This window comes from Verruconis gallopava, assembly GCF_000836295.1.
Source record: "Verruconis gallopava strain CBS 43764 unplaced genomic scaffold supercont1.13, whole genome shotgun sequence".
Lineage (NCBI taxonomy): Eukaryota > Fungi > Ascomycota > Dothideomycetes > Venturiales > Sympoventuriaceae > Verruconis > Verruconis gallopava.
The window spans coordinates 383,450-406,805 of NW_015622149.1; the positions used below are offsets into that span (position 1 = coordinate 383,450).

Below are 23,356 nucleotides of genomic sequence, written 5' to 3' on the forward strand. Positions count from 1 at the left end.
TAGTAATAAGAAGGAGTTTTCGTCGCCCAAGAATGCGGCTGGGCACGTCGATGAGAGCACGACGAGCCATGGCGAGTGTGCAACCTAGAACATAGATGTTCGCAAGTCTTTGCCTTGGACGGGGTCGCAGAGGTGAAGAGAATCAAATGTTTCGACGTGGACCTTCAAGTCCATCGCTCTGGCGTACACAGACGGCTTTTTGGGGAGGGTAAGGAAGATTGTGCCTGCCGCTGTTGATGTGTTCTCGTAAGTGTTGAGTTGCATCATGCTAATTGTGGGACTTTGTCTGCAGGTACCTCATGCTTGATGGCATTTGCCGTGGGAGGTTCTCGGAAGCGCCGTGGGTTTGGCTTGAGTGTGTTCGAGAGCAAGCACGAGAGCGGTGAGGCAAATAATGGTCATGATGGGGCTCTGAAAAACGTCCCTGGGCACATTCTGATGTCTGTGACAATAGGAACATGTAATCTCGCTTTGGTTTGAATTGATGTCACGTGTAAGGAGGAGTCTTGATTCCACATTACGGAATTCTGAACAGAAAGTCTTCTCCCGGCGGCCGTCATCTAGCACCCATGCGCTCGTCATACGTCAATCGACAGACAATTGATGAGCTTGCTCTCATCTGACACATTGGCGAAGCCAAGATGCAGTGAAAAAAAAAAAAAAAATAAGGCATGGACACACCGAAGTGACCCAATGGTGGGTGATCGCTGATGCGTAAGCTTGGGTGCCAATTTTAGAGTTCTTACATCCGACTACTAGTTCGGCCAGGACAAAGAACCGTGGCCGCAGGACGGCTGGTGTCTTGTGCGAGGTTTCTTCTCGGACGGGATGATTAGGTATCGACGATACGAGGATCTCATGATCCGGAAATCGACAGCTGGTGGCCGTGACTTTGGCAAGTCCTGCTGTGCATATGAGACCTGGGCAGCTAGCTCTACTCCAGATGAGAGAGCAGGTTGAGCCGACGCAGCGGCTACAGAACGTGCTGAGTGCGGGTGCGTCCAACGGCCATCCCAGACAAGAGGTGACATCGTGCTGGGCTTGCGGGTCCTGCCAAAAGATGACAGCGCGGATCCTGGACCTGGGCAGAACGGCTTGCAGCACGACTGAACCACCGCACTGGCAGCGGTCTCGTCCCAGCGATCTTCTAGAACTAGAACAAGCATAGGGCAAAGACACTACCAGCCTGGGATCCCCGTGCATCTCGGCCTTGTCCGATCTTATCGAGCCGACGGAGCGGGCTTTGTGGAGGTTCTCGCCCAGCACAGAGAGCGCCGCTGCGACGCACAGCAGGACGGAGCTTGTGCAGGATTACGGGTCGTGGCCTCCGCCGCCTCTCGCGCGCAGCACGACCAGTGGATGTGATGGCGACGGCTATGGATGGGTTTCTGGCTTCCAAGATGCGGTCAATCCACCGCCCGTACCAGCCGGTTGTCCAGTAGCGCGCAGCCGCAACGCCATCGCCGCCCTATGCAAGCCCCCGCCTTGTGCTGCAACTCTTTCCTTCAGCTCGGATGATCGCGCTACAAATAGAACGGACTCCGCAGCGACATCTTTGTGTCTGCGCATGCGCTGGCTGACATATGTCGTCCTCATTTCCGACGGCGAATTCTTCAGAGTTTTCTCAGGCTGCTCGTTCTGTCTCTACCGCTGTTGCTGTAGTCCTTGATTTCTAATTCGCATTCCAATTGCTTCCCTCCATCTGCGTGCTTTGCCCTCGTCTTCACTCCACTCTCTTCAACCCCTCTCCTCCGCCCTCCACCCATTCAAGTCGGGCCGAATAGCGATAGAACTCTGTCCTTTGACCTTGAAATGTCTCGACGGGCCCCTCGAGGCGAAGGTCCATCGTCTGGCGAGGTACCTCGCTATGACGGCCCGACTATTCCCGCTAGCCGTGGGCAGTCGCCAACGCGCGATGAGACTTCGCGTGCTCCGTCCTTGGTGGAAGAACAGGCGCCGCAGGCGCAGCAGACGCGTGGACCGATCAAGCGTCGTTTCCCCAAGAAGCAGCATCCCCAGAAAACGGTGGACGACTTCTGGTCTGCCTTCACCTCGAAAACGCCCGGCAAGGCGTATTCGATCCTACCGGACAACTACTATGCGAAACACGCCGCGACGCATGCGCCCAAGGGCGTCAAGAACGCCCTCGCCAGCTACGACGAGGCAAAGGCGAATTGCGAGGCCAAGGTGGCCAAAATCGTCAAGGAATGCAGACGGACGAATCAGAAGTACACGGACCCGCACTTCAATATTGAGGCGGACTTCAGGAGATGGCACACGGAGAGACCGTTCGCAGACTGCCTGATGGGACTGCTTGACACAAAGACGGATCTGCGCCCGCAGAGCGTCAAGAGGGTTGAAGACATCTTTGAGAATCCACAGTTTTTCATCGAGGGTGCCACGGCCAACGACGTGCGGCAGGGAAAAGAAGGCGACTGTTGGTTCATGAGCGCGCTGTGTACGCTCAGCAACAAGGACAGCCTCATACAGTCCATCTGCGTCGCCCGCGACGAGCAGGTCGGTGTGTATGGCTTTGTATTCCATCGCGACGGCGAGTGGATTTCTGAAGTGATTGACGACAAGCTCTACCTGATCAAGGAGGACTTTAACGATGCAACGCTCGAAAGGAACAAGTGGCTCGAGCTGCAGAATCGCACCAGCCCGGAGGAAGAGTACAGAGCGGTGATGCAGACGGGGTCGCGGGCTCTGTACTTTGCGCAGTGCAGTGACCCCAATGAGACGTGGCTACCGCTGCTGGAGAAGGCATACGCGAAGGCGCACGGCGACTACTCTGCTCTCGAAAGCGGATTTGTCGGCGAGGCGATTGAGGACCTTACCGGCGGCGTCACCACTGAAATATTCTCGACGGACATCCTGGACAAGGATAAATTCTGGAGAGAGGAGCTCATGCAGGTGAACAAGACCTTCTTGTTCGGCTGCGGCCAGATGGGCGGCAAGCACGGAATGCGCAACGGCATCCTCGAGAAGCACGCCTACTCTATCCTTGAAGCGCGCGAAGTCAACGGTGAGCGGCTTCTGAAGCTCCGCAACCCGTGGGGCAACACGGAATGGAGGGGCGCGTGGAGCGACGGTAGTGCAGAATGGACCCCAGAGTGGATGCAGGCCCTCAACCACAAGTTCGGCGACGATGGCGTCTTCTGGATTAGCTACAAGGACCTTCTCCGCAACTATCAGCACATCGACAGAACTCGGCTGTTTAACAGCTCGTGGCAGGTCATCTCGTCATGGACGAGCGTCGAGGTCCCGTGGTCGGTCGACTACCTCGACACGCGCTTCGACTTCACACTTGCAAAGAAGGGTGAAGTTGTAATTGTGCTCCAACAGCTCGATGACCGCTATTTCCGTGGCTTGGAAGGCCAGTACGACTTTCACCTGCAATTCCGTCTGCACAAGGAAGACGAGGAGGAGTACATTGTCCGGTCGAACCCGGCATATTACATGAAACGCAGCGTCAGCACGGAATTGGAGCTCGAGGCTGGAAAGTACACGGTACTCATCAAGATCACGGCTAAGCGTTATCCGTCCGATCCAACCGTGGAGGAGGTCGTTGCCGCCACGTGCCAGACGCGACGTGAAAAGCTTCTCAACATCGGTCTCAGCTACGATCTCGCGCACGCAAAGGGCGACTTCCGCGAAATCGAGCATGCCAACAAAGAGCTTGAGCAGAAAGAAAGGCGGGCGAAGAGGCGCGAGACCGCCAAGAAGATGCACGCCGCTCGCGTTCTGCAGCACAAGAAGCAAAAGTTCCGCGCCATGAAGATGAACCTGAAGAAGGAGGCGAAAGCGATTGCCAAGATGCAGAGACAGGCTGACGAGCAGGCCAAGCAAGAAGCACTGGAGAAAGGCGTGGAGGGTATGAAGTTCACGTCCGAGCCAGAGTCCATCCCCGATGGCCTCGGAATCAATGCGGGGGCAGCTATGGGTAACGGTGCCGTACAACCAGTACGGAGACAGGACTCTTTTGACAACGCGCACGGTGGAACCCTGCCACCGTCGTTGATCACCAACCCAGCTCCGAACGGAGTCAGGCCAAGACGAGACACCAGACCGGCTTCTTTGTCGATCTCGTCGAGATCAGGTCCGCCCTCGCTCAACTCTACACCTCGTCGCGACACGCTCGAACCTCGTCCAGTCTCTTTACATGCCTCTAGCTACGGTACGCCGGGCATACAAGTGCACCGTCCTTCGAAGCCCGATGGCAAGCTCACGCTGAGCGACATCAGCGACGACGATCTCAGCTGGGACTCGGAACTGGATGAGCCCGACGACAGCGACTTGGACAATCTTGATCCGTGCCATGGCGGCGTCTACGGCCAAGGGCAGCCAGCCGCGAACCCACCCGCAGACGAAGAGGACTACGCCAAGGACCCATGGAACGCCGTGTGCGTCGTCGGTCTCCGCATCTACACCCGCGACTCCGGCGTCACGATCAACGTCGTCCGGACGGACAAGAAAAACCGCCCGATGGAACAAGCGGACTTCTTCAGGAGGGGACTCGATGTTGACGACGCGAGCAAGGACACGAGCAGGGAGCCCGTGAGCCCAATCAGCCCTTCGCGAGGAGCCCAAGGCATGATGAGTTTGGCGCAAGCGATGAGTGGAACGGCCGGCTCGGGTGGATCGAGTCCATTGGATGGGCCTGGCTGGAGGCCACCGCGGGTTCTCAGTCCGAGACTGAACGGGCTATGAAAGCTGGACGTGCGCTCTACGTTTTCGTCCTGCTGCACTGTTTTTTGTTTTCTTTTTTCTTTCTTTTTTTTTGACCGCCGCTTTTTCTGCGCATACCATGGTGTACAAAAGTGATACCCTTTTCGTGCAGTATTTTCTCTCTCCCTCCCTTCGTTTTCTGGTCGGCTCGAGGGGACACGGGAATCTCGATTGGGGGGTGTGCTCGGTAGTCGCTTGTATAATCTAAATCCAAGCTCTACGTACTCCTTTCTATTTTTACTGCACGCACTTCTCTTGCTCGTGCAGCGCGCTGAGCGGTTATGCTTGCCGCAGTGCAATTATTACTTTCATGCTTGCCCTTTCACAGTAATTAGCTTTCGATAGTCTTGAATCTGTCCGCCATTTTCCCCCGTAGTTAGTTGAGATGTGTGCAGGCAAGGTGTCGTTCCGCGCCATAAAAGAGTCTACATGTTGCCGCACCAACTTGGCATTGAAACTTTTTTTTTTCTTTTCCCGGCACCTCACTCTGGTTGGGACGGGCGGGTTTTCTCCCTCGACCTTCCACAGAGAGTCCGCCCGTTTAGGTTTTCCAGCAATAGAAAAGTGTCTTGTTTGATTTCGCATTTGCCGTGAACGGGCCTCAAGCACCGAGAAACCCCACACCCCGCGAAACGCTTCGGCTTAATTCCGCCCATTGAACCAGCCTAGCGAGATTGTCGAGTGTTGAACGGTGCAAGAGTCAAGACTCCGCTTTACTTGCTTAAATGGTGAGACGTCCTTGCTCTTGACGGCGTTGTTTTACGAAAGCCTCTCTACCTTCGGTAGTATTGTGACAAAATTTTTCCGGGTCCGTTGAAGTCGAATGCTTGAGCCGCATATCCGGTGTTTACATCTGGCTGTCTAGGCATTCTCTTTGTTCATACTTTGTTAAAGTTTTTCTTTCTCTTTTGCCTGGGCTGCTTTGATCACTTGCGTTCTCGTTCGTGCTACGTCCGAGCTCCGTCTCTGACTCTTCGGAGATAAGCAAGAGACCCTTCACAATGCCATTGATATCGACCGAACAGCTGTCCAGGCACAACAAGCCTGGCGATGCGTGGATCCTGATCGACACGACGGTATGGGACGTCACAGACTTCGCAGAGCAGCATCCCGGCGGGGCGGAAATCATCTACCAGTACATCGGCCATGTACGTGCCATGACGCGAGCTCGCTGCCTCTCGAATTGACGCGTAACAGGATGCCACGGACGCATACAACGAGGTCCACGGGCCGTCCCTGGTGAAGAAGTATCTTGATGCATCTAAAAACATAGGCCAAATCGACAGCAGCACCGTGACGGCCGAGTGGAAGAAGCGGCAAGCGTCAACGATGGAATCGGCACCCAAGGCGGACCCCAGTGAGAGGCCGCCGTTGGAGACGATTCTGAACATGCACGACTTTGAGAAAGTGGCGGAGAAGCATGTGAGCCCGAAGGCGTGGGCATTTCAGATGACGGCTGCGAACGATCATATCACAAAGGCTGCAAATGCCGACTACTGGCGTGAGTTGTGTTCCAGACGACACGTTCAATTCATGCCCCATTTGAAATCTGCTCCCGGACCTTGCAGAGTGATGCTTGAACTTCGTGACTAACAACAGTCGCTGCACTTGTAGGGCGAATCTACTTTAGACCAAGGATATTGACAGGCGGTGCGTACGACAACATGCAGAATCCTGACGAAAACATTGCGCTCACTAGAAGACAGTAAAAAATGTCGATGTCAGCTGTGAGGTCCTAGGGGAGAAATATTCGCTCCCGCTCTTCTCAGCACCTGCCGCACTCGCCCGTCTCAGCCATCCCGATGGCGAGCAGGCGATGGCGCGAGCACTTTCTGCAAAGGGCACGACGATCATCGCATGTAACAACGCCAGCTTTTCGTTCCAGGAGATCTGCTCAGTGCTGCCTCGCGACGACTACCCCGTCTTTTATCAGCTCTACGTGAACAAAGATCGTAGAGTGACTGAGCAGATTGTACGAGACGTGAGCAAATGGAAGGGACTGCAGGCCATCATCGTCACCGCCGACCTTCCTGTGGTAGGAAAGCGGGAGGATGACGAGAGACTCAAGATCGACAGCAATTACAAGCAGCCCAAGAGTTTTCAGAGCCAGAAGCTTTCAAAGGACAAAAAGGGATCCGGGTTGGCGCGAGCTACAGGCACGTTCATCGACGCCGATCTGAAATGGAATGACATTCGGTGGCTTCAGACACTGACACATGTGCCAATCTTTGTTAAGGGCATCCAGTGCGCAGCAGACGCGCGCAAGGCGCTTGAGATGGGCTGCAAGGGTATCTACATCACGAACCACGGAGGCCGCGCTGTGGATACCGCGCAGCCGAGTCTGTTAACATTGCTCGAAATTAATGCCAATTGCCCAGAGGTGGGAACAAGCCTTTGTAACGGCTGGGGCATAGAAGGCTGACACTGCCATCCAGGTGATGGAACAGATGGAGGTGTTCATTGATGGCGGCATTCGGTTGGTCTTTCGAAACAGAGTTTGCGGAAATGCAACGACTAACCAGGCAACAGTCGCGGAACAGATGTCTTGAAAGCGATTTGCTTGGGTGCAAGTGGCGTTTGCATGGGCCGCCCGTTTCTGTTCGCTGTGAGTCCTCTCCATTGGCCCCTCTCCATTCTGCAAAGTGCTAAAGCTCGATGATTCAAGGTTGGATACGGAGAGGAGGGTGTTGCACACGCCATTGATAGTACGTATGACCCACATCTAGGCAGTGATCCCGAACACAGTCTAACGGTCTACCTCAAAAGTAATCAAGGATGAGCTTGAGACGGCTATGCAGATGATTGGCATCACCAGCCTTGATCAAGCTCACCCGGGACTCCTGAATACAGGCCAGCTGGATCATATGGTAATCAGAGGCGAGTGAGTGAATCGATCAGTCTGCGCGCGATTCAATAGATCTGACGACTCCAAGCAAACATCCCTGGGCCCACAAGGTGGTTCGAAAATCGAAACTTTAGAATGTGCATCTTATTAGATGAGGTGCAGGTGTAGAATTAGAACAAGGAGACCAAAATTGACGCAGGGTTCCTCAATCAGCAGGCTGGGCAACCAGTGATGGCATGAGCTTGAGATCCTTGCATTGGCTGCAGTGGCGGCATGGCGGTAAACATAATCTCAAGAACAGCTTTTTCACCACTAGCCTCGAATTGATGGACGTCCGTACTACGGATACGTTGAGGAGCTGAGGATCCGAGATTGTGATAGAAGATAGAATGATGCCATAGAGAAGTACTTTAGGCCCTGTGCAAGCCTGGTGAGAAAACGCTCTCTGTCTCCTTGTACACCGGAAGTTCAACAGAGTCACCAATCGGAAGGCGAGCCTAATGGATCACGAAAGGTTCCAGAGAGTGCATGCTGGATACATGAATACCAGGCACGAAATGCGTGTCTTAGAAATACGCCTGATCAGTGCCTTGCGTATCTCTGCATTGATGGACATTAGCAGCATCACTGCTGCCTTGAGCCTGCATAAGAAAAGTGTAACGTTTTGTTCGGGTTTTCAAGTGACCGCTCGGTTCAGCACTGTTGTAGCGTGTTCGCGGCTGGCTGGAGGCCACACGTTTGGGACGACAGCCGTGAGCTTCATGTCAAGTCACCGTAAGACAGGTGTCCAACCAGTCGACGACGGATCGTTGCTGATCCACGTCCCAATCGGGGATTGCGGCGAGCTGGTGCTGGCGCTGAAGCCGCGACCACACCCCAGACTTTGCGCCGCAGCCAAGGCCGACGCGATTGCCATGGCTCAATTGGCGGAGCAAAACCACTCATGTAGACGCACAGAGCATAGTAAAGGCTGAAACAGTCAAAGAATGAATCAAACAATTCATGCACAGTTGCTCAACTAGGCAGTGTGCTTTTGCAGCCCCCTTTCTGCCTGGCAATGGAATGCTAGTGAGTTGCGCTCTCACGGCCACACCCGCGTTGGCATGGGGCGCACGAGTTCGCAGGCGCGATCGTCGTTTTAGCTCTACAGAGGTTCGCTGGCCGCTAATGCACGATGCTCCGCGCCGCTGGCAAGCTGTTATCTCAAGCGAGCAAGCGGAACAAAGCTGGTCGGCCTGTGAAAGGTTTTGTTGCTGACCTTTTCGTTGAGCCAGTCACGAGTACGAGCGATAAGCAATCAACGGTCAGAGGGTCTCCTTGACCGTCCGAATACGGCATGCTCACACGATGACTAGTGAGCAGGCCAGGGAGACGTGCGAGGCTATCTTGTGGCTTTGATAGGTGCGAGAAGTAAGGTGTGTAAGAAATGAAGAGCGATTCCGGAGTGCCCAAATTAAAGCAGGCCAGCCGTATTTTTTTCTTCCGCGGTGGACGCTGATGCCAGTTGTGCGCATTGACATGGATACAGGTAGAGAGGGGGCTTGTGACCGGTTGAGGCCGTTGGATCATCGGCGGACTGCTTTTCAATACCGCATTATTGACGTTATTGAACGGCTGCAGCCGGGCTGAGGAGACAGAAAGGAGGAGAGTGAGAGAGAGGAGAAGAGCAGTAGGATGAGGATGAGGGGCGGGGAGAGGAGGAGGAGGGCGGAAGAGAGGGCGACGGCAACACCGAGCAGCGGGCGGAAAGCGCAAGCAACAGCAAAGCAGGAGCAATAGCATTCGCAAAGAGGAAAGAGCAGCAGGATGAGTGGCGTCATGTGATGAAGAGCAGGTGGACGGCTGAGCAAGATGGGAAGTGGCGAGTGTGCGAATGTGGGAGTCTGCGGCTTTGCGCGAGCGTGGACGTGGAATCGTTGACGTAGATGAAGCGAAGGACGCCGGAGTGGTCGTGCAGGACTGAGCGGACGGACGTCGCAGTCGTTGGAGGAGCAGCAGCAGCAGCAGCAGCAGCAGCAGCAGCAGCAGCGGCGGCGGGAGGTGTGAGGAGCCTCTCACTGTCTTTTGGCGGGCGCGGTCCCCCAGTTTTCCGGCTCTAACCCCCTAAGCATGCGATCCAGCGTCACGAGGCGACGCGGGCGTGGGCCCATGGGTGAGACCGTGGCCGTCCGCCCGCTCATCTGACTGTGCGGGAGTGTATGCGCATGTGTATGTGTGGGTGTGCGTGTGTGCGTGTTTGAGAGCGTCGGCGAGTCGTCAGAGTGCGCGTGCGAGTGTGACTCCATTGCGTGCGTGCGCCCCGTCCAGCGCCGACGCCCAGCGAGGCAAATAGTGGGCCCCCGCGCTTGCACGGGCTTTCCCTACCGAAGCATCATCTTCGTCGTCTGTCTGGCTGCGTCGCTGAACTGCTGGTGCTGGTGCTGGCGCTGGTGCTGGTGCTGGTGCTGCTCCTCGACACGTCCTGGACCTCCCTCGCTGTCCCAGCACACCTTGCATCCCTCCCGGTGCTCTTCTCTTTCCCTTCTTCTTGCTGCCGTCGTCGTCTCTTCCTCAGCCTGCCACCCCCATCACATCCCGCCGCCTGCGTGCTGCTCCTCTGAGCCCGTCGTCAAGCATCGTTGGCCCAGAGAGCCTTGTTCCTGATTGTACGCCGTGCTATTCGCTAGCTTATCTCCACCTCGCCCCATCACTCTGCCCGTCCCCAAGACAAGCTGCGACAAGCTCCCACCTCAGTTCCTCATCCATCCACAGCCACCCGCCAGACTTCACCCGTCGTTCCACAAGCTCTGTCAATATGACTACTGCCTAGCCACTGACACGCCCTACCCCTCCGCATGGTGGCCTGGAGCAAAGAAGAAATTTGAGTCTCCTCTCGTGTCTCGAGCTCAACCGCTATCGAGTCATTCTCCGACTTGCCTGCAGTCTTGACGCTGTTCCATTGCATTCCTCTCCTGCTCTGCTCGCGCACCACTTTCCCCCTGTACAGCGTGCTGCTCAACTGTACCGTGATGGATTTTCTTGAAGCTCCCGATTTGCTGTCCTCGTAGCGAGCAACTCACCATCCTGCCTTGTCTCGCGTGCGCACTTCCTGTCTCATTCCCTCTCCACCATCCAAGCCACCTCCCGTACCTCATCCCCTCCTCGTACCCTCGGGAGCTGTGTGTCTACCTCCAGGCACGCACGGTTCGTTCCTGAAAGTGGCCTCCTGTGTCCTACCATGTACCCTCCCCCCAGACCGGCTGGCGCTAGAGCCTCGGCCTCATCAGCTACTTCTCCCAGAACGAACCCGCTCAGATCAAACAACGAGCGGGATAGCATGTCGGAACGACGAAGGATGCAGGATTCGCCTAGCGACAGCGGAAGTGGATTTGGGGAAGCGGAGAACTACACGCAGGACGAGATCAAGCAGCTACGGAATCTGAACGCCATCATCCAGGTATGTGGTCCATCTGTCTACCTCTCTCGTCTCTTTTCGAAGCTCAAACACACTAAAGAGCCGCATCTGTAGCAATTCTTCGTAAAGGGGGCGTTGACGCTGGTCAGCTCCAGGGTGTTTCTGACTCCGGCAAAGCTCAAAGACGGCGATGATATCAAGTACAACAAATGGGTAGGTTCCGTCCATGTTTCTCTCGCCTCCATGTTCACTCATCACGCTAATGTCAACGCATAGTTCAACCTGGTCCTTCCCGAGTCAGATACCCTCGCAGAATTCACAGCGCCGTGGAGGGCCACAGACGTGAGCGTGGAACGACCTCCGCCTATGATAATCGAGATATACCTAGACCTCACGCAGCTCACCCGAAGCCAGAAGCTGATCATTTTAGACGACAATGGCAAGCGATGGGACGTGGCCGACACCCTAAACCGCACACTAGCTCCAGGTGACCGTCCGACGAGCAAGACGGCGAATGCATCGCAGCTTGTGCTAGAGCGATGGAGAATAAGCCTGGATGGCTCGCCTCGAGATAGTGCCATGCAACCCGGCAGTCTGTCCGCTGTGTACAAGCGCGGTATTCCTTTGTTTAGATCACTCTTCACATATGGACGCACCATGCCTGCATTCAAATACTCGCGCCGCCTCCTGAAGCAACCTCCTAATCATCCTACCGTTAAATTGAACTATCGCATCCTAGACGGGGCCGTACCCAGCTCCAAGGTAGATACGTTGCACATACCACTGGCCCTTAGCGAGGACGACGTCGTCGAGCAATACTCATTTGAACATCTGCAATGCTCGGCAGGCACCCTGAACATATCCGTCACGTATAGAACGAACTGTGATTTTCGCGTAGATGATACGGAGTCGTTGATGAGCTCGCACTTTATGGCTTCGGACGATCACTACTTCAGACCTTCCTTAGCTGGCCGTAGGACTGAGGCCGCCGTCGTGCCAAGCTCGGTCCCCAATGCTCGACATGACTATAGTCCGGACTCGCAGCAGGAAGGGCAGGTGTATGGATCGTTGTCGACGTTCCACAGGTCTGGTGCTGCTGCGCCAGGTACCAGTCCACTGTCGGCCATGCGCGCGATACGTGACGATGCGACGCCGGACACGCCGCCTCTAAGAACTCAGCCTGATCATCGACGGTCGACTAGTTCGAGATCCTCGATGCGAGCAGAAGGCGCCTCTATCAACCCTAGGCGGCCGTCCGTCTCGTTCCAGCCGTTCAAAGCTGGCTCACTAGCTTCTTCACCGGGAATGAATCTTCCCACCTCGCCAGGGACATCCTTTCCCGGCCGACCTGGGCCGGCTTCCCTCACGCATACGAGAAACCGTCCGTCATTAACTACGCTCCCTCAGCAGGTGCTTCGGACGCCGCAGCTACCTAACGAGACTGCGATCGCATCGTCGACATCATCTTCGCCAAAGCCTGCTCCGATTGCCCGATACAGCAGCAGCTTTAGTCACAGAAGGAGTCGATTCTCCTCTACGGGTAGCAAAGGGGACGATGACCATAACAGCAGCGGCAAGCAGAGTGCGTCGTCTTCAGCGCAACGTGGTTCTGATGAGATCGTCAACGAATCCCAACGATCGGGCTCGGGCTCGATGGAACAGTCAGAAGATGACAAAAATCTGCAAGATTTCATCAAGCTGCTGGAGGCAAAGAAAGATCTGAAAAGCTTCTCGCGAACTGATTCCGCGTCGAAAGACGCCTCTATGCGGCGGACGACGGCGGCATTGTCAAAGTACAGAGGCATGAGAGAGTCGAACACGGCTTTGTCGGATTCACTGTCCTCGTCGCTACTCCTGCAACGGTCATCCACCTCATCCAGTCGCCAGCTTTCAAGCGTGCCGCCTATGGTTCACGGCACTTCTGCGTCGACGTCTTCGTCACCGGGAAAGCCCATTTCGCCTCATACGCCGCACACCCCCGCCATTCCGTCAAGACTGAGCGATAACCTGACCATTGATTACGGCGACACTGTGCGTAGAAGCCGGACCCGAAGACGGTCCCCAACGGAGGCCATGCGCGAGGAAAACTCAAGCGAAGGCACTGCGCGAGATAACACGGGGACTAACGCGATTGACATCCCGACCAGTCCACACGCCTGGCCGTACGTGCGGCGATCAAGCTCTGCCAGCGGGCGCACGCGCGAGCGGGGCCTAGAGGATGAGCCTGAATTGTACGGTATGCGGAGCGCGTCCCTGCCTGCAGAGGAACGTACGGAGCTGAGCATGAGCGAGCTGCTACGCGTCAACATGGAGGTTCAAAGCTCTTCGCCCACAGGCGAGGACTCTTCTCCCCAGCCCTCTAATGAAGGATATGCCGCGTATCCCTTTCCTCCACTGGACACGAGCCAACCAACGTCCCGCGAGGAGTCATCATCCAGACCCGGCAGTATTGTTGAACCCGTCCCGCAGGCATTCCGCCACCGCCTCTCGCGTGGCTATAGACGCGGCAGCCCCAGCTTCTCGAGTGAGAGGGGGAGCAGGTACAGCGCAGGCAGCAGGCTGAGCATGCAGACAGGAGAAGAGGATGACCTCATCTTCCAGCTTAGTGAGCTAGGCTCTGCTTCCCGACGGAGCGTTGAGGAGACACGTGGTGCAACCACGTCTGGAAGGGGTGATAGACGAGGAGCTTGGAACCAATGACCACGTGAGATGGCGCAGCTTTGTTTCCTCATGTGTGCTTTTTGCATACGGAGTGGCATATCTGATTTTGTTCCTGGCTTTGGTTTTCACCATTTCACACGCCGTAAAATTGCTTCATGGTTGTCACACGGTGCTATTTCGCCTTCATCATCTTTATCAACGTCATATCGATCATCCTTGCGGCATTTTTTATTCATCCTGGCTTTTGCTTGGTCGCGTTGGTTATTTCATCAAAGGTTCCCCCTTGAGGATCATCACCGGGAGTCGGCATCTGGATATGGGGACTCTGCAATTGGGAGAGGAGATACCATATATTATACGTGTCCACGTGGCGTCGGGGTAAACCTTTGTAACTTTTCCGCGGTCCTCTGGTTCGGCTGCCCTTTCTTGTATGAAAGCACAACACATTCATAACGTTATATATGTGTGGCTTGCCTGATTTAGGGATTCTTAATTTTGGGAAGGCGAGTAGATTGCTTTTTCTGACTTGCTTACTTGCTTAGCATGCGAACGCGCGTCACTTCCTCGCGCGCGCGTGTGGGGATAGGGAAATCATAGATGGATGGGAATGCTAGGATCGCAAGATTGCCTCGTGTAACTAAATTTGGGATTAGGGTAGGAAAGAATGAAACAGATTGAACAGCGGCACGCGCGGTGCAGGCCAGTTCCTTCGGTTCTTTGACACTCTTTTGCAAAGCTAACGCTTAGGCCGAGCCGGTGTAAGAGTTGTGCGTCACGATCTGTTATGGCTCGCTACGTACATGCCCTCCTGCTCTTTTAACATGACGAATCGACCTATTTGGAGCCTCGCTTTTTCCATTCTTTGTTTCTCCTCTGGCGATTCCACTCGCCCCTTCTTCGCCCTGGGGCGCCGCCTCCGGTCCACGCCCCATGCTGAGGCAGCTTGTCGTGGTTCGCCTCCAAAGCAGCCGGCGGCGGCGGCACCGCGCCGCTCGGTACGACCAGCATCGGGGCTCTCCTCTGCTCCTCGACGCCAGAAGGCGCCGCTACCGCCATCGCCTCGCTCTCGGGCACACCGTCGCCGACGCCAAGCACATCCGGCGCTCCTGCAACAGCGCCGCCGCCCTCGGCCGCAGAACGTCCCGCTTCGATCGAGGACGCCGTGCCTTCACTCGTCCCCTGCGTCTCGCTGTTCTTTAGGACCAGAACGTCAGCCACGGGAACCCGGGATCCGCCTACGCGCGCGCTCGGGGGCCCAAACGTCGGACGCAGGCCCCGCCTGGCCGCGTACGCCTGGCCGCGGCCGCCGCGCCCGCTCGCCGTCGGGAAGAAGACCTTACCCTGTGTCCCCACGCCGCGCCGGCGACTGCATCCCCGCGTCGCGCGTACGCCTCGGCGTGCCGAGCCGCGACCGCGAGCACGACGATCCACGCGCTTGTGCCCCGCATATCTTTTGGAACGCTGTCGTCTTCTGTCGGTGGAATTCGATCCCTCAGCAGGACGGATGAGAGAGAAAGGGGAAAAGGGGAAAGGGGAAAGGGGGGTTTGTTTTCTTTTGAACGGCGCCTGAGCTTGGTGCCGCTGCGGCGCCGTGACGGTCGGCTCAGGCCACGTCGCCGAATGTGTCTTCGTCGCCGCTGGTGTGGGCGGCGCCCTTTCGGAAGTGTATATTGTGGGGTCGAGCCATCGTTCGTCCGCGTCCTTGGGCGAGAGTTGTTGGGGAGGTTTGATTATGCTTTTCTTGGGGCTTGATTTCACGCAACTTGCGAGCGGGAGCACTTTCAAAAGGAGGGGGGGGAGGGGCGACGACGGGGGTAGGACGTTAATGGCATCAACTACAGCGTTGCGGTCGCCGCGGCAACGAATCCGAGCAGCGTGTCGAGGGCGCGGATTCCACTTAGCTACGCTGCTTCCCACGCGCGCGGAGATTGCTGTCTGGCGACTGATTGAAGCAGTCAACAATTAGAGGAATGAAGGATGTAAACGACAAAATCTCTCCCGCTTTTTTTCAACCTTTTTTTTTAAAAAAAGAGGAAAAAAAATGATTGGAGGGTTTTTGATTCCTTCGTTTTTGGAAAAAGAAAAAAAGACTAAAGGTAAAAGTGGCCCCCGCATACGTCTAAGACACGTCGATGTCGTCCCACATCTTCGCCAGATGCCGCTGCATCTCCAAGATCTTGGCGGCCATGACGCCCTTGAGAAAGAACGCTCTCTTCCTCTGTCCGTTGAGCGAGAGCCACGTGCGCGTCACGTCCTCGTACCACTCGCGCTGCGTCGTTTCGTTGGTGAAGAACTCCCGGCCGTCGGCCAGGAGCATGGGGCTCTCGTTCTTGATGTACTTCACCAGGTTCTCAAGGCGCTGCTTATACACGTCGAGGAGCGGCGAGAGGAACATGTCCTCCTGTTCGCCCGCGGGGTCGCGCGAGTCCGCGTCGGCCTTCTCGTCTCCGACGCCCCGCGGCGCCTTGGCTGCTTGAAGAAGGGAGGGCATCGAGGAGCCGGATTCGTCGCGCTTTGCCACGTCGGGTCGCACGCACGCAAACCCTTCTCTCTTGCATTGCTTCGTTGCCTCTTGGTCAGCGCTTCTGTCTGTTGGTCCGATTTTCTTTGCCTTTGCAATCTGCGTGGAAGGAGGAAGGGAGGGGTTGTGGATTGGTGGGAGTCGCACCTCGGCGTGGTCGCTCAGCGCCCTGCACACGCACTCTCTCTTCAGCTCCACGCTTGGGAGGCGCGAGATCCGCTGCAGATCCCCCATGCATGTGCCGATGAAGACGCTGCAGACGAGAGAGTATTGCGGCTCTGGAGTGGGCAAGGCGTGTATGACTTTTGAGAGGAGCGCAGCGGCTGTGTAGAGTACTCCTGTGACCTTCATGGCGACGGAGAGTAGTGCCAAAAAGCTGTCCGTGGGGGGGGAGAAATGATGTGTGCGGCGAAGAACGACGGCGTACCGAAGAGATCAAAATACAGATGTCTACATGACGTTAAGCGGTTGCCAGGGACGCTGACTACGTGCTTCAACGTAAAGAGCGGATTTTAAGTTGAGCCTTCCCAAGTCGTTCAAAGATGAACCAGACGGCCAGATTGCGTAAGGTTTGACTTTCTCTCGTGGAGCCAACCTTGAACCAGACATATCGAGTGGATGCATTTCGACAGGATGCGCAGGTTGGTCCTGAGAAAATTAAAAGACTGGGGAACAGCTTTGTGAGCGACGGCGGATGAGAATCGATGCTTGATGGCAGGGTATCTATCATGCTCTTTTGTACATATCCTACAGTCCCATTGTGGCCCCGGGCGCCACCCAGCAGTCTATTTGATCTTCTTGTTCTTCAACTTGATCGTTTCATCATCCACAAAGATGCCTTTCCCTTTGTACGGCTCTGGCACCCTCCACGCTCGAATGTGTGCTGCGAACTGCTTGACCACGTGCTTGTCTACGCCCTCAAGCAGAATTCTCGTCGGCTGCGGCGTGCTTGCCTTGACACCCTTGGGAATGCCCAGTTCGATTGGATGCGAGTAACCTAGTTTGAGATTGACAAATTGTTGGCCAGGATAGGCAGGCTCCTTGGTCTTAGCAGTCGGCTCGATGGTGGCACGGTAGCCGACACCAACAAGGCGGAGGATGGCGATGTGGCCCTCGGAGACGCCGGTGATGTGGTTGTTGAGGTCCGCTCGAAGCGTTCCTGCTCTCAACATTTAGATAGATGCGATGGAATCCGGTGTTACGCATGCACTCACCCCACATTGCGCGTTGGTGTCTGACGCTGGCGTCTTGCACGCTTAGAGACACGGGGCCCATGTCTCCATCTCTAGAGACCTTGAGATACGGCGGGATATCCATGAACGTCTCTCCTGTGCGGCGTTACGCTGTCAGCCCCATCATTCCTCTCCCACTGCGACAGGAAAGGGAAACACCAACCCAAGGGCCCTTTCACATGCACCTTCGCCATCGAGACATCCACTCTCGCGCCTGCCCTGTTCCTGCCTGTGCTGCGGGGCTCCAGAAGCGTGATCTCGACACCCGGCGGCACCGCAATGGGAGCCCTCCCGATCTTGCTGCCACACCGTCTCGACTCGCTGAACGGCCGGCGGTTGGGGGGTGCGGCGATGAACACCCGCGACAAGCTCGAGTCCAGGCCATTGGCGCGGTGAAGGCCCGCGAGTTGCCAGCGGCGTATCCGAGATATAGGCAGCATGGCAGGCGTGTGTAACCGACGGTTGTCCGGTGAGAGAGAGAGAAAAGTGACGGTCGAAGGCAAGAGCGATGGCGCGTTGACGTTGTACCGATGCGGTTAGCGCTCCACGGGACCAGGCGTGCTGCCCGTGTCGACTGTGTCGCATGTGGGTGCCGAGCTAAGCTAAGCCATGCAAAGGAATCGCTGTTATGCAGCGTACAAGAAGGAAAAAGGAAGTGATTATGGTGCAAACGGTAGCATAGATTAGATGATGGATTGGCTTGTTGTTGTTCGGTTTTAATCCTAAAGCAGCTTGTAGATAAGCTAATAAGTTATATCTGCTAAGTCATGCTCACGTGACTTGCGACAGACTGGCCGCACAGTGAAGACGCACGCGACATCACTTAGAGGCGTGAGAAGACAACGTCTCCCAGCACATCTTGCCGCGTTGCCCTGTTTGACGATCAGTACTATGCAACAAGCCTCCAGCTTCTAGGGGAAGCGGCAGCCCGCAGCTCGTTGGTCGGCTTCACCAGCTCTTCAGTTCAGACTTCAGTTGCTACTGACCTCTCGTGTCTGGTCCACTTCACTTCAACAGCCGCAACCATGAGCTCAGATCCGAAAGTGTAGTGTGACTATTAGCGTCTCATTGGTCTCGTGCCTAATCTGAAAAGATCACCCTGATCGAACATATAAGTCTGACGGCCTGATTCTACGATCTTGACTTCATCTTCAAACTCAACATCAGTGACGACCAATCGTCCCCTCCTTACCTCCGATCGTCAAGTGCCATTCTCGTACTTTCTGTCATTGCCACAGCCCATTCGTCTTGTTCTGTGTGCTAATGGTTCAAGTCAGTCGAGCAAAATGAAGTACATCGTCATCAATCTCTTGCTAGCGCTGCTGGCTTTCTGCCTCAACCAAGTCCTCTCTGGAACAATTGGATCCGGAGTCGACTTTTCCTCAGTCAAGAGTAGTGGTAAACCAAACTTGGTCATGGATCTGAAGAAAGGCAAGGCTACCGACACCGAGATTCACAAGGCTGCCATCGCCTTCCTCGAAGAGATCCAAGGCTCCTCATCCTGCCATCAACTCGCCGCCTACACCCTTATCCAGGTCTGTCAGTCCATCGAGGGAGCCTCCACCACTATAGATCCCTCTCTTTCCAACGCCAAAGAGGAGTACGCAGCCAAGATGGCGGTCTGCGAGCTCTCGGCCGCTCGTCCCAAGAATCAGGATGCAGTCCCGAAGCAGTGCATGGACTTAATCCCAACCAAGACTGCATGTGACACATCTTCTTCGTCTTCCACAAAGATATGCTACCATCCATTGTCTCGCGCAAGGATCACAGCCTGCATTACCGCCCTTCGAGCTCACCCTCAGTCGTGGACCTCGTACAGCAACGCCGCCCAAAATGTTGTCAATACGTGTCATGCATCCCGTGTGCACATGAACCAAGGTGAAATTTGAACGTGAATAGTATTTTTGACTCCAGATTACTGATGAAACCGCGTGTAGATGAGATCATCAGCAGGCTAACTGCTGTTCTGAAAGCCCAAGTAACAGCAGCACAAGACACCGCCGATCTCATCCGAAACAACGGTGATCAAGTTCTCGGCGAGTTCCAGCGCGTCGAGGAATCGGTCCAGCAAATTCGTGCAAGCGTCGACCGTCTGGGCGGTGAAGTTATGGCTCAGAGCTACAAAATTTTTGCCAACATGAACAATAATTTCCAGACGCTTTATGACAGCCTTCTAGCCAACCTGACTAGCGCGAATGATCTGGTACTTGCCGGCAATGCCAAAAAGCTGGCTGCTGCTGATGAATGGGCCATCGCATTTAACCAGTTTAATTCCAAAGTAATGCAAGATCTCGCCAGCAATGTCGACGAGGTCCGCACGAGCGTGAATCACATCGTAGCGAATGCACTTTCGGCTGTCGAATATGTTCACGAATCTACGATCCAGCTGAAAAATCAAACGAAGGAATTCAGCAAGCTTATTAACGATACTCACAACCAGGTCACAGATTTCGTCTCTGCCGTCTCGCCGTCGTTCGCCGTCATTAGATACATTCACGACATCATTCACTCAACATGGGTTGATCGACTGACATGGTATAGTTTAGTATTCAACGTAGTGATTCTCATTATCGTCGTCCCTAATCTGCTGTGGTACTCCGAATTCTCTGCGGCGGTGAAAATGCTGATTGCACTGATGATGGGTATATCTCTTCTTCTCTTGGATCTGAAGACCTGCTAAGCATTCTAACTAGATATCGCATTGTACTCGGTTTTTTGCTGGAGAGAGACACGACCTGGCTATAATTTCTTCCGCTGGCTTTTTACGTCTAAGATTTCCGGCCTCTCAGCAATCGCCGGGTTCATGATCGGTCTTCTGTTTGCCAAGCATATCATCAGAGCTTTCCACAGACTTCTCAATTCACTACTCCGCCAATGTTGTGCCCCTGCTCCAGCTCTGAGGGCAAACGACGTAGCAGTTACGATCCACAACGGCAGACGTACTACTCGTAAGACTAATCGTTCTTCTCCTATGACATCCAAGTCTCCCTTTTCGACTCGTGGCATTTCCGAGGCGCCTCCTGACAAGGCGGAATGGGTTTGAAACTCCTCCTAAGTTGTCCACTTTCGATCGAGTATTTGAATAGTTCACTAACTGTTCTTATAAAGAGCCACATGGATACATTCATTCTACACAGCAGGCAAATGAATAGCAGTATGCACGGAAAGATTGCCAGATGAGATATTTCCCTCGTTAGGAAGATTGAAATATTTGCTCGCAGAACAGAAATTGCAGCCTACATGGCAACGACTGTCTTCTTCTTCGGGTTAGTTCACACAACTCAAACTACGTAGGAACCAGCATATGAAATACAATTGGACTCTGGATTGACTTTGACTTCTCGTCTTTTGTGCGTATATTTCTTCGATATTTCCTAAGTCGTACCGATTCTTTTCTTTCCTGATGTTCAGAACTAGTGAGAAACAACATGCATCTTGTGAATGATATATCCGTTTCACCTCACATCCATAATACTTGAAACTTAGCGATCAATTCAGTGATTTAGGGACTCAAAGAATTTTTTTTGGTGGTCCAGCCTTCAAATCCGCATCAGGTTGTGATCAATGGCGTGGATGTCATTTGATAGCATTGCTTTGATGGTTTAAGCAATTGTCAAAAGGAGTGAAGTCTAGTCTCCGCGAACTATGTGCTGTTTCTATATTCTAAGTATGAATACACAAGTCCATGGCACATGAAGTCGGTTCAATATGTAATTTCAGTCTGACACGGCGCTTGGCACACTTTGTCCGCCTGTTTCACATAATTTGCATTAGGGAAGCCTAGCAAACAGGAATAAAAATGTGATGTTCATCATGTTCTGCTAGCTCTTGCTTTCACTAACTCGATTGCCGACGCCAGAGTCAACGCAAGTACTGCTCTGCGTGTATGTGATTTTGAGGAGCTGAAAAGTGCTTCAGCTGAGGATCTCAGCCTGCTGGGATGCGGAAAGGGTGTGCTTCTGTGTTGAACACCCACTCGTCGAGACTAACAACGTCGTCGTCACAAAAGACGAGGTAAAAATACTTCAGGGTCTCACTCATCCAAAAGCTCTCCATGCTATCATCATGTCTCACTTCATGCGGACCTACCATCACGTTTGAGATAGCGGCGTTGGCAAACTCCGTCGTCGTCGAGGCGTTGACGCTTTGGAACATGTCCCAAGCCACGTCCTGATACTTGGCGTCACCAGTGACACGGTACGCGTAGAAGACGCTTTCTATCGCCTCCGGACGAAGAATGTACTTCGGGTCGCCTATCGCGATGAAGGGGGATGCTTGGTTGGCATCGTACGGGCAAGGCGACAGGGACGGGCAGGGCTTCATCTCCACGATCTCGGGCATGATGCCCAGAGGCGCGTTCTTGTAAGCCCAGACGCAGCCGTCCGCGAGCTTTTTGCCGATCTCGACGTGGGTGGCGTTTTCAAAGAGGCGTCCGCCCAGAAGATACATGCCGCCCGCGAAGCAGGCGAGGTGCTGGAACTGCGCGTCTCTGCTGTGCGAGTCTGTGTGGTAGTTGGCAGACACGAGGATGTCCGCTTGGTCGGGCGTGCTTGGTCGGTACAGAAGATGGTCGCTGGCGACGTTCATCGCGCCTTGGTACAGCCTTTGGTATCGAGGCTCTCGACTTTTGAGGAGTTGCCATGTCTTTCCAAAATATTCGAATGCCGAGTCGGCCATGGCGCCGAACCCGAAGGAGGTGCCTTGTGTCAAGTCCTCCTCTCGCGTCGCTATAGCGGTTGGAAACATGCCGGGGAGCTGAGTTTTGTCTTGTTGGTCAACTAGCAGCCGAGTGATTCGCGTTGCTGCGTCGTAGTACCGCATATCACCTGTCAGCTGTGACAATCTGGTAAACTCGAGACTGGATGAAGCGAGTTCTGCAATAATTCCGTTTTCGGCAGCGAGCTGCTGTTGGTCGTATTCACGTATATTCCATCTTGTGACCGGCATTCGGTTAGGTGTGTCGTAGCTAGCATAGATCATATCCCCCATTTCGACAGCCTTCTGCAGAAGTCTTGCGTCCTTGCAATCGGTAAGATCATACGCCGCAAGAAAGCCGCCAAGATACCGGATTGTGGTCTCAAACATGTTGACCGTAGATAAGGTCGAGCTGTCTGGGCTGAAGCTTAGGTTGGCGGCGGCGTCGACGGCTTCTTCAAACTCATCCTTAAGGCCCATAATCCAGAGAGTATCTAAGCTATCAACCAGGGTAGCACCCCATCCGCCAAAAGTGTCTTTGAAACCGCCTGACACAGGGGCTAACTCATCGTGAGGGAGCGCTTTGGACTTGTATGAATTCCATGCCCGCAGAAAGACCTGCTTCACGGCCTCTCGCCTTTGGCTTTGTTCCAAGGCCTTTTGATGGGTGAAATACTTCCGGCCTGAAAACTGAACTTTGGGGAGAGCAGCCGCTTCGCTGGTCGGGAGAGAAAAGAATAATTGCACCGGGTTTTTGATCTCAACGTCGCGCCAACTAAAGCCGCTGCCCAAAGGGATATCGACTGGTGAGGGTGGTTTTCTTGGGCAGTTTGTCGAAGCTTGGTCCGGGAATGCAGATGCAAAATTGCCTGTGAATGGGGGAAGGGCGAGAGGCTTTAAAGTACTAACAATTATAACGCCGGTAGCAGTCACAGCAAGAAAAACAAGCCATCGTCTCACAAAAAGCATGTTAGATCCGATCAGCACGAGAAAAATTCGCAAGATCCCATTCGAGAAGGCATAAGAGAAGTTGCAGCGAAGGGCCTGAACTGAAAATTGATCTACTGAAAATACAATCATCGAGGACTAGTTCTAGGACCGAGCTTTTCAAGATAATTTTGTTCAGCTGCGCCTCAAGGAAGCAAAGTTTCAGTGATACGGCACGTCGCACACAAACAACAATCCTAACTGCCAATCATCCAGTTAAAGATGTTCCTCAATACCGTTGCCGACGGGCCAATCCTAACTCAAACGAGGCTAAGACAATACAAGCGGGCAGC

The 23,356-nt window shown here is 54.4% G+C and overlaps 8 protein-coding genes across 9 annotated transcripts; 4 read left to right on the top strand and 4 right to left on the bottom strand.

The window, feature by feature from the left end:
* The first annotated feature begins 1,532 nt into the window (after positions 1-1,532).
* On the top strand, positions 1,533-5,097 carry PV09_04617 (uncharacterized protein). Its single transcript, XM_016357993.1, has one exon. The coding sequence runs from the start codon at positions 1,813-1,815 to the stop codon at positions 4,708-4,710; it is 2,898 nt and encodes a 965-aa protein (XP_016214195.1). The 5' UTR covers positions 1,533-1,812; the 3' UTR covers positions 4,711-5,097.
* A 421-nt stretch (positions 5,098-5,518) lies between these two features.
* PV09_04618 (uncharacterized protein) lies at positions 5,519-8,006 on the top strand. The gene is made up of 9 exons (XM_016357994.1): positions 5,519-5,876; positions 5,926-6,229; positions 6,343-6,378; positions 6,435-7,108; positions 7,164-7,204; positions 7,258-7,333; positions 7,394-7,433; positions 7,495-7,609; positions 7,662-8,006. The coding sequence occupies exons 1-9, from the start codon at positions 5,730-5,732 to the stop codon at positions 7,705-7,707; spliced, it is 1,479 nt and encodes a 492-aa protein (XP_016214196.1). The 5' UTR covers positions 5,519-5,729; the 3' UTR covers positions 7,708-8,006.
* A 2,046-nt stretch (positions 8,007-10,052) lies between these two features.
* Positions 10,053-14,330, top strand: PV09_04619 (uncharacterized protein). Its single transcript, XM_016357995.1, has 3 exons — positions 10,053-11,009; positions 11,082-11,180; positions 11,244-14,330. The coding sequence occupies exons 1-3, from the start codon at positions 10,791-10,793 to the stop codon at positions 13,665-13,667; spliced, it is 2,742 nt and encodes a 913-aa protein (XP_016214197.1). The 5' UTR covers positions 10,053-10,790; the 3' UTR covers positions 13,668-14,330.
* PV09_04620 (uncharacterized protein) lies at positions 14,302-15,487 on the bottom strand. The gene is made up of 2 exons (XM_016357996.1): positions 14,969-15,487; positions 14,302-14,921 (listed from the first exon to the last, which is right to left on the bottom strand). Exons 1-2 carry the CDS (start codon positions 15,074-15,076, stop codon positions 14,463-14,465), a joined length of 567 nt encoding a protein of 188 aa, XP_016214198.1. The 5' UTR covers positions 15,077-15,487; the 3' UTR covers positions 14,302-14,462.
* Positions 15,488-15,747: 260 nt separating this feature from the next.
* PV09_04621 (uncharacterized protein) lies at positions 15,748-16,500 on the bottom strand (the record flags this gene model as incomplete). Its single annotated transcript, XM_016357997.1, has 1 exon — positions 15,748-16,500. One exon carries the CDS (start codon positions 16,498-16,500, stop codon positions 15,748-15,750), a length of 753 nt encoding a protein of 250 aa, XP_016214199.1.
* Positions 16,501-16,934: 434 nt separating this feature from the next.
* Positions 16,935-17,821, bottom strand: PV09_04622 (uncharacterized protein; the record flags this gene model as incomplete). The annotated part of the gene is made up of 3 exons (XM_016357998.1): positions 16,935-17,308; positions 17,364-17,477; positions 17,545-17,821. The coding sequence occupies 3 exons, from the start codon at positions 17,819-17,821 to the stop codon at positions 16,935-16,937; spliced, it is 765 nt and encodes a 254-aa protein (XP_016214200.1).
* A 558-nt stretch (positions 17,822-18,379) lies between these two features.
* PV09_04623 lies at positions 18,380-20,707 on the top strand. 2 transcript variants are annotated; one of them, XM_016358000.1, is made up of 4 exons: positions 18,380-19,259; positions 19,319-20,023; positions 20,075-20,329; positions 20,490-20,707. In XM_016358000.1, exons 1-4 carry the CDS (start codon positions 18,668-18,670, stop codon positions 20,531-20,533), a joined length of 1,596 nt encoding a protein of 531 aa, XP_016214202.1. In that variant the 5' UTR covers positions 18,380-18,667; the 3' UTR covers positions 20,534-20,707. The 2 variants fall into 2 exon arrangements, with proteins under 2 accessions (XP_016214202.1, XP_016214201.1); XM_016357999.1 differs by having other exon boundaries at positions 20,075-20,707.
* Positions 20,708-21,308: 601 nt separating this feature from the next.
* On the bottom strand, positions 21,309-23,045 carry PV09_04624 (uncharacterized protein; the record flags this gene model as incomplete). The annotated part of the gene is made up of 1 exon (XM_016358001.1): positions 21,309-23,045. One exon carries the CDS (start codon positions 23,043-23,045, stop codon positions 21,309-21,311), a length of 1,737 nt encoding a protein of 578 aa, XP_016214203.1.
* Positions 23,046-23,356: the final 311 nt, after the last annotated feature.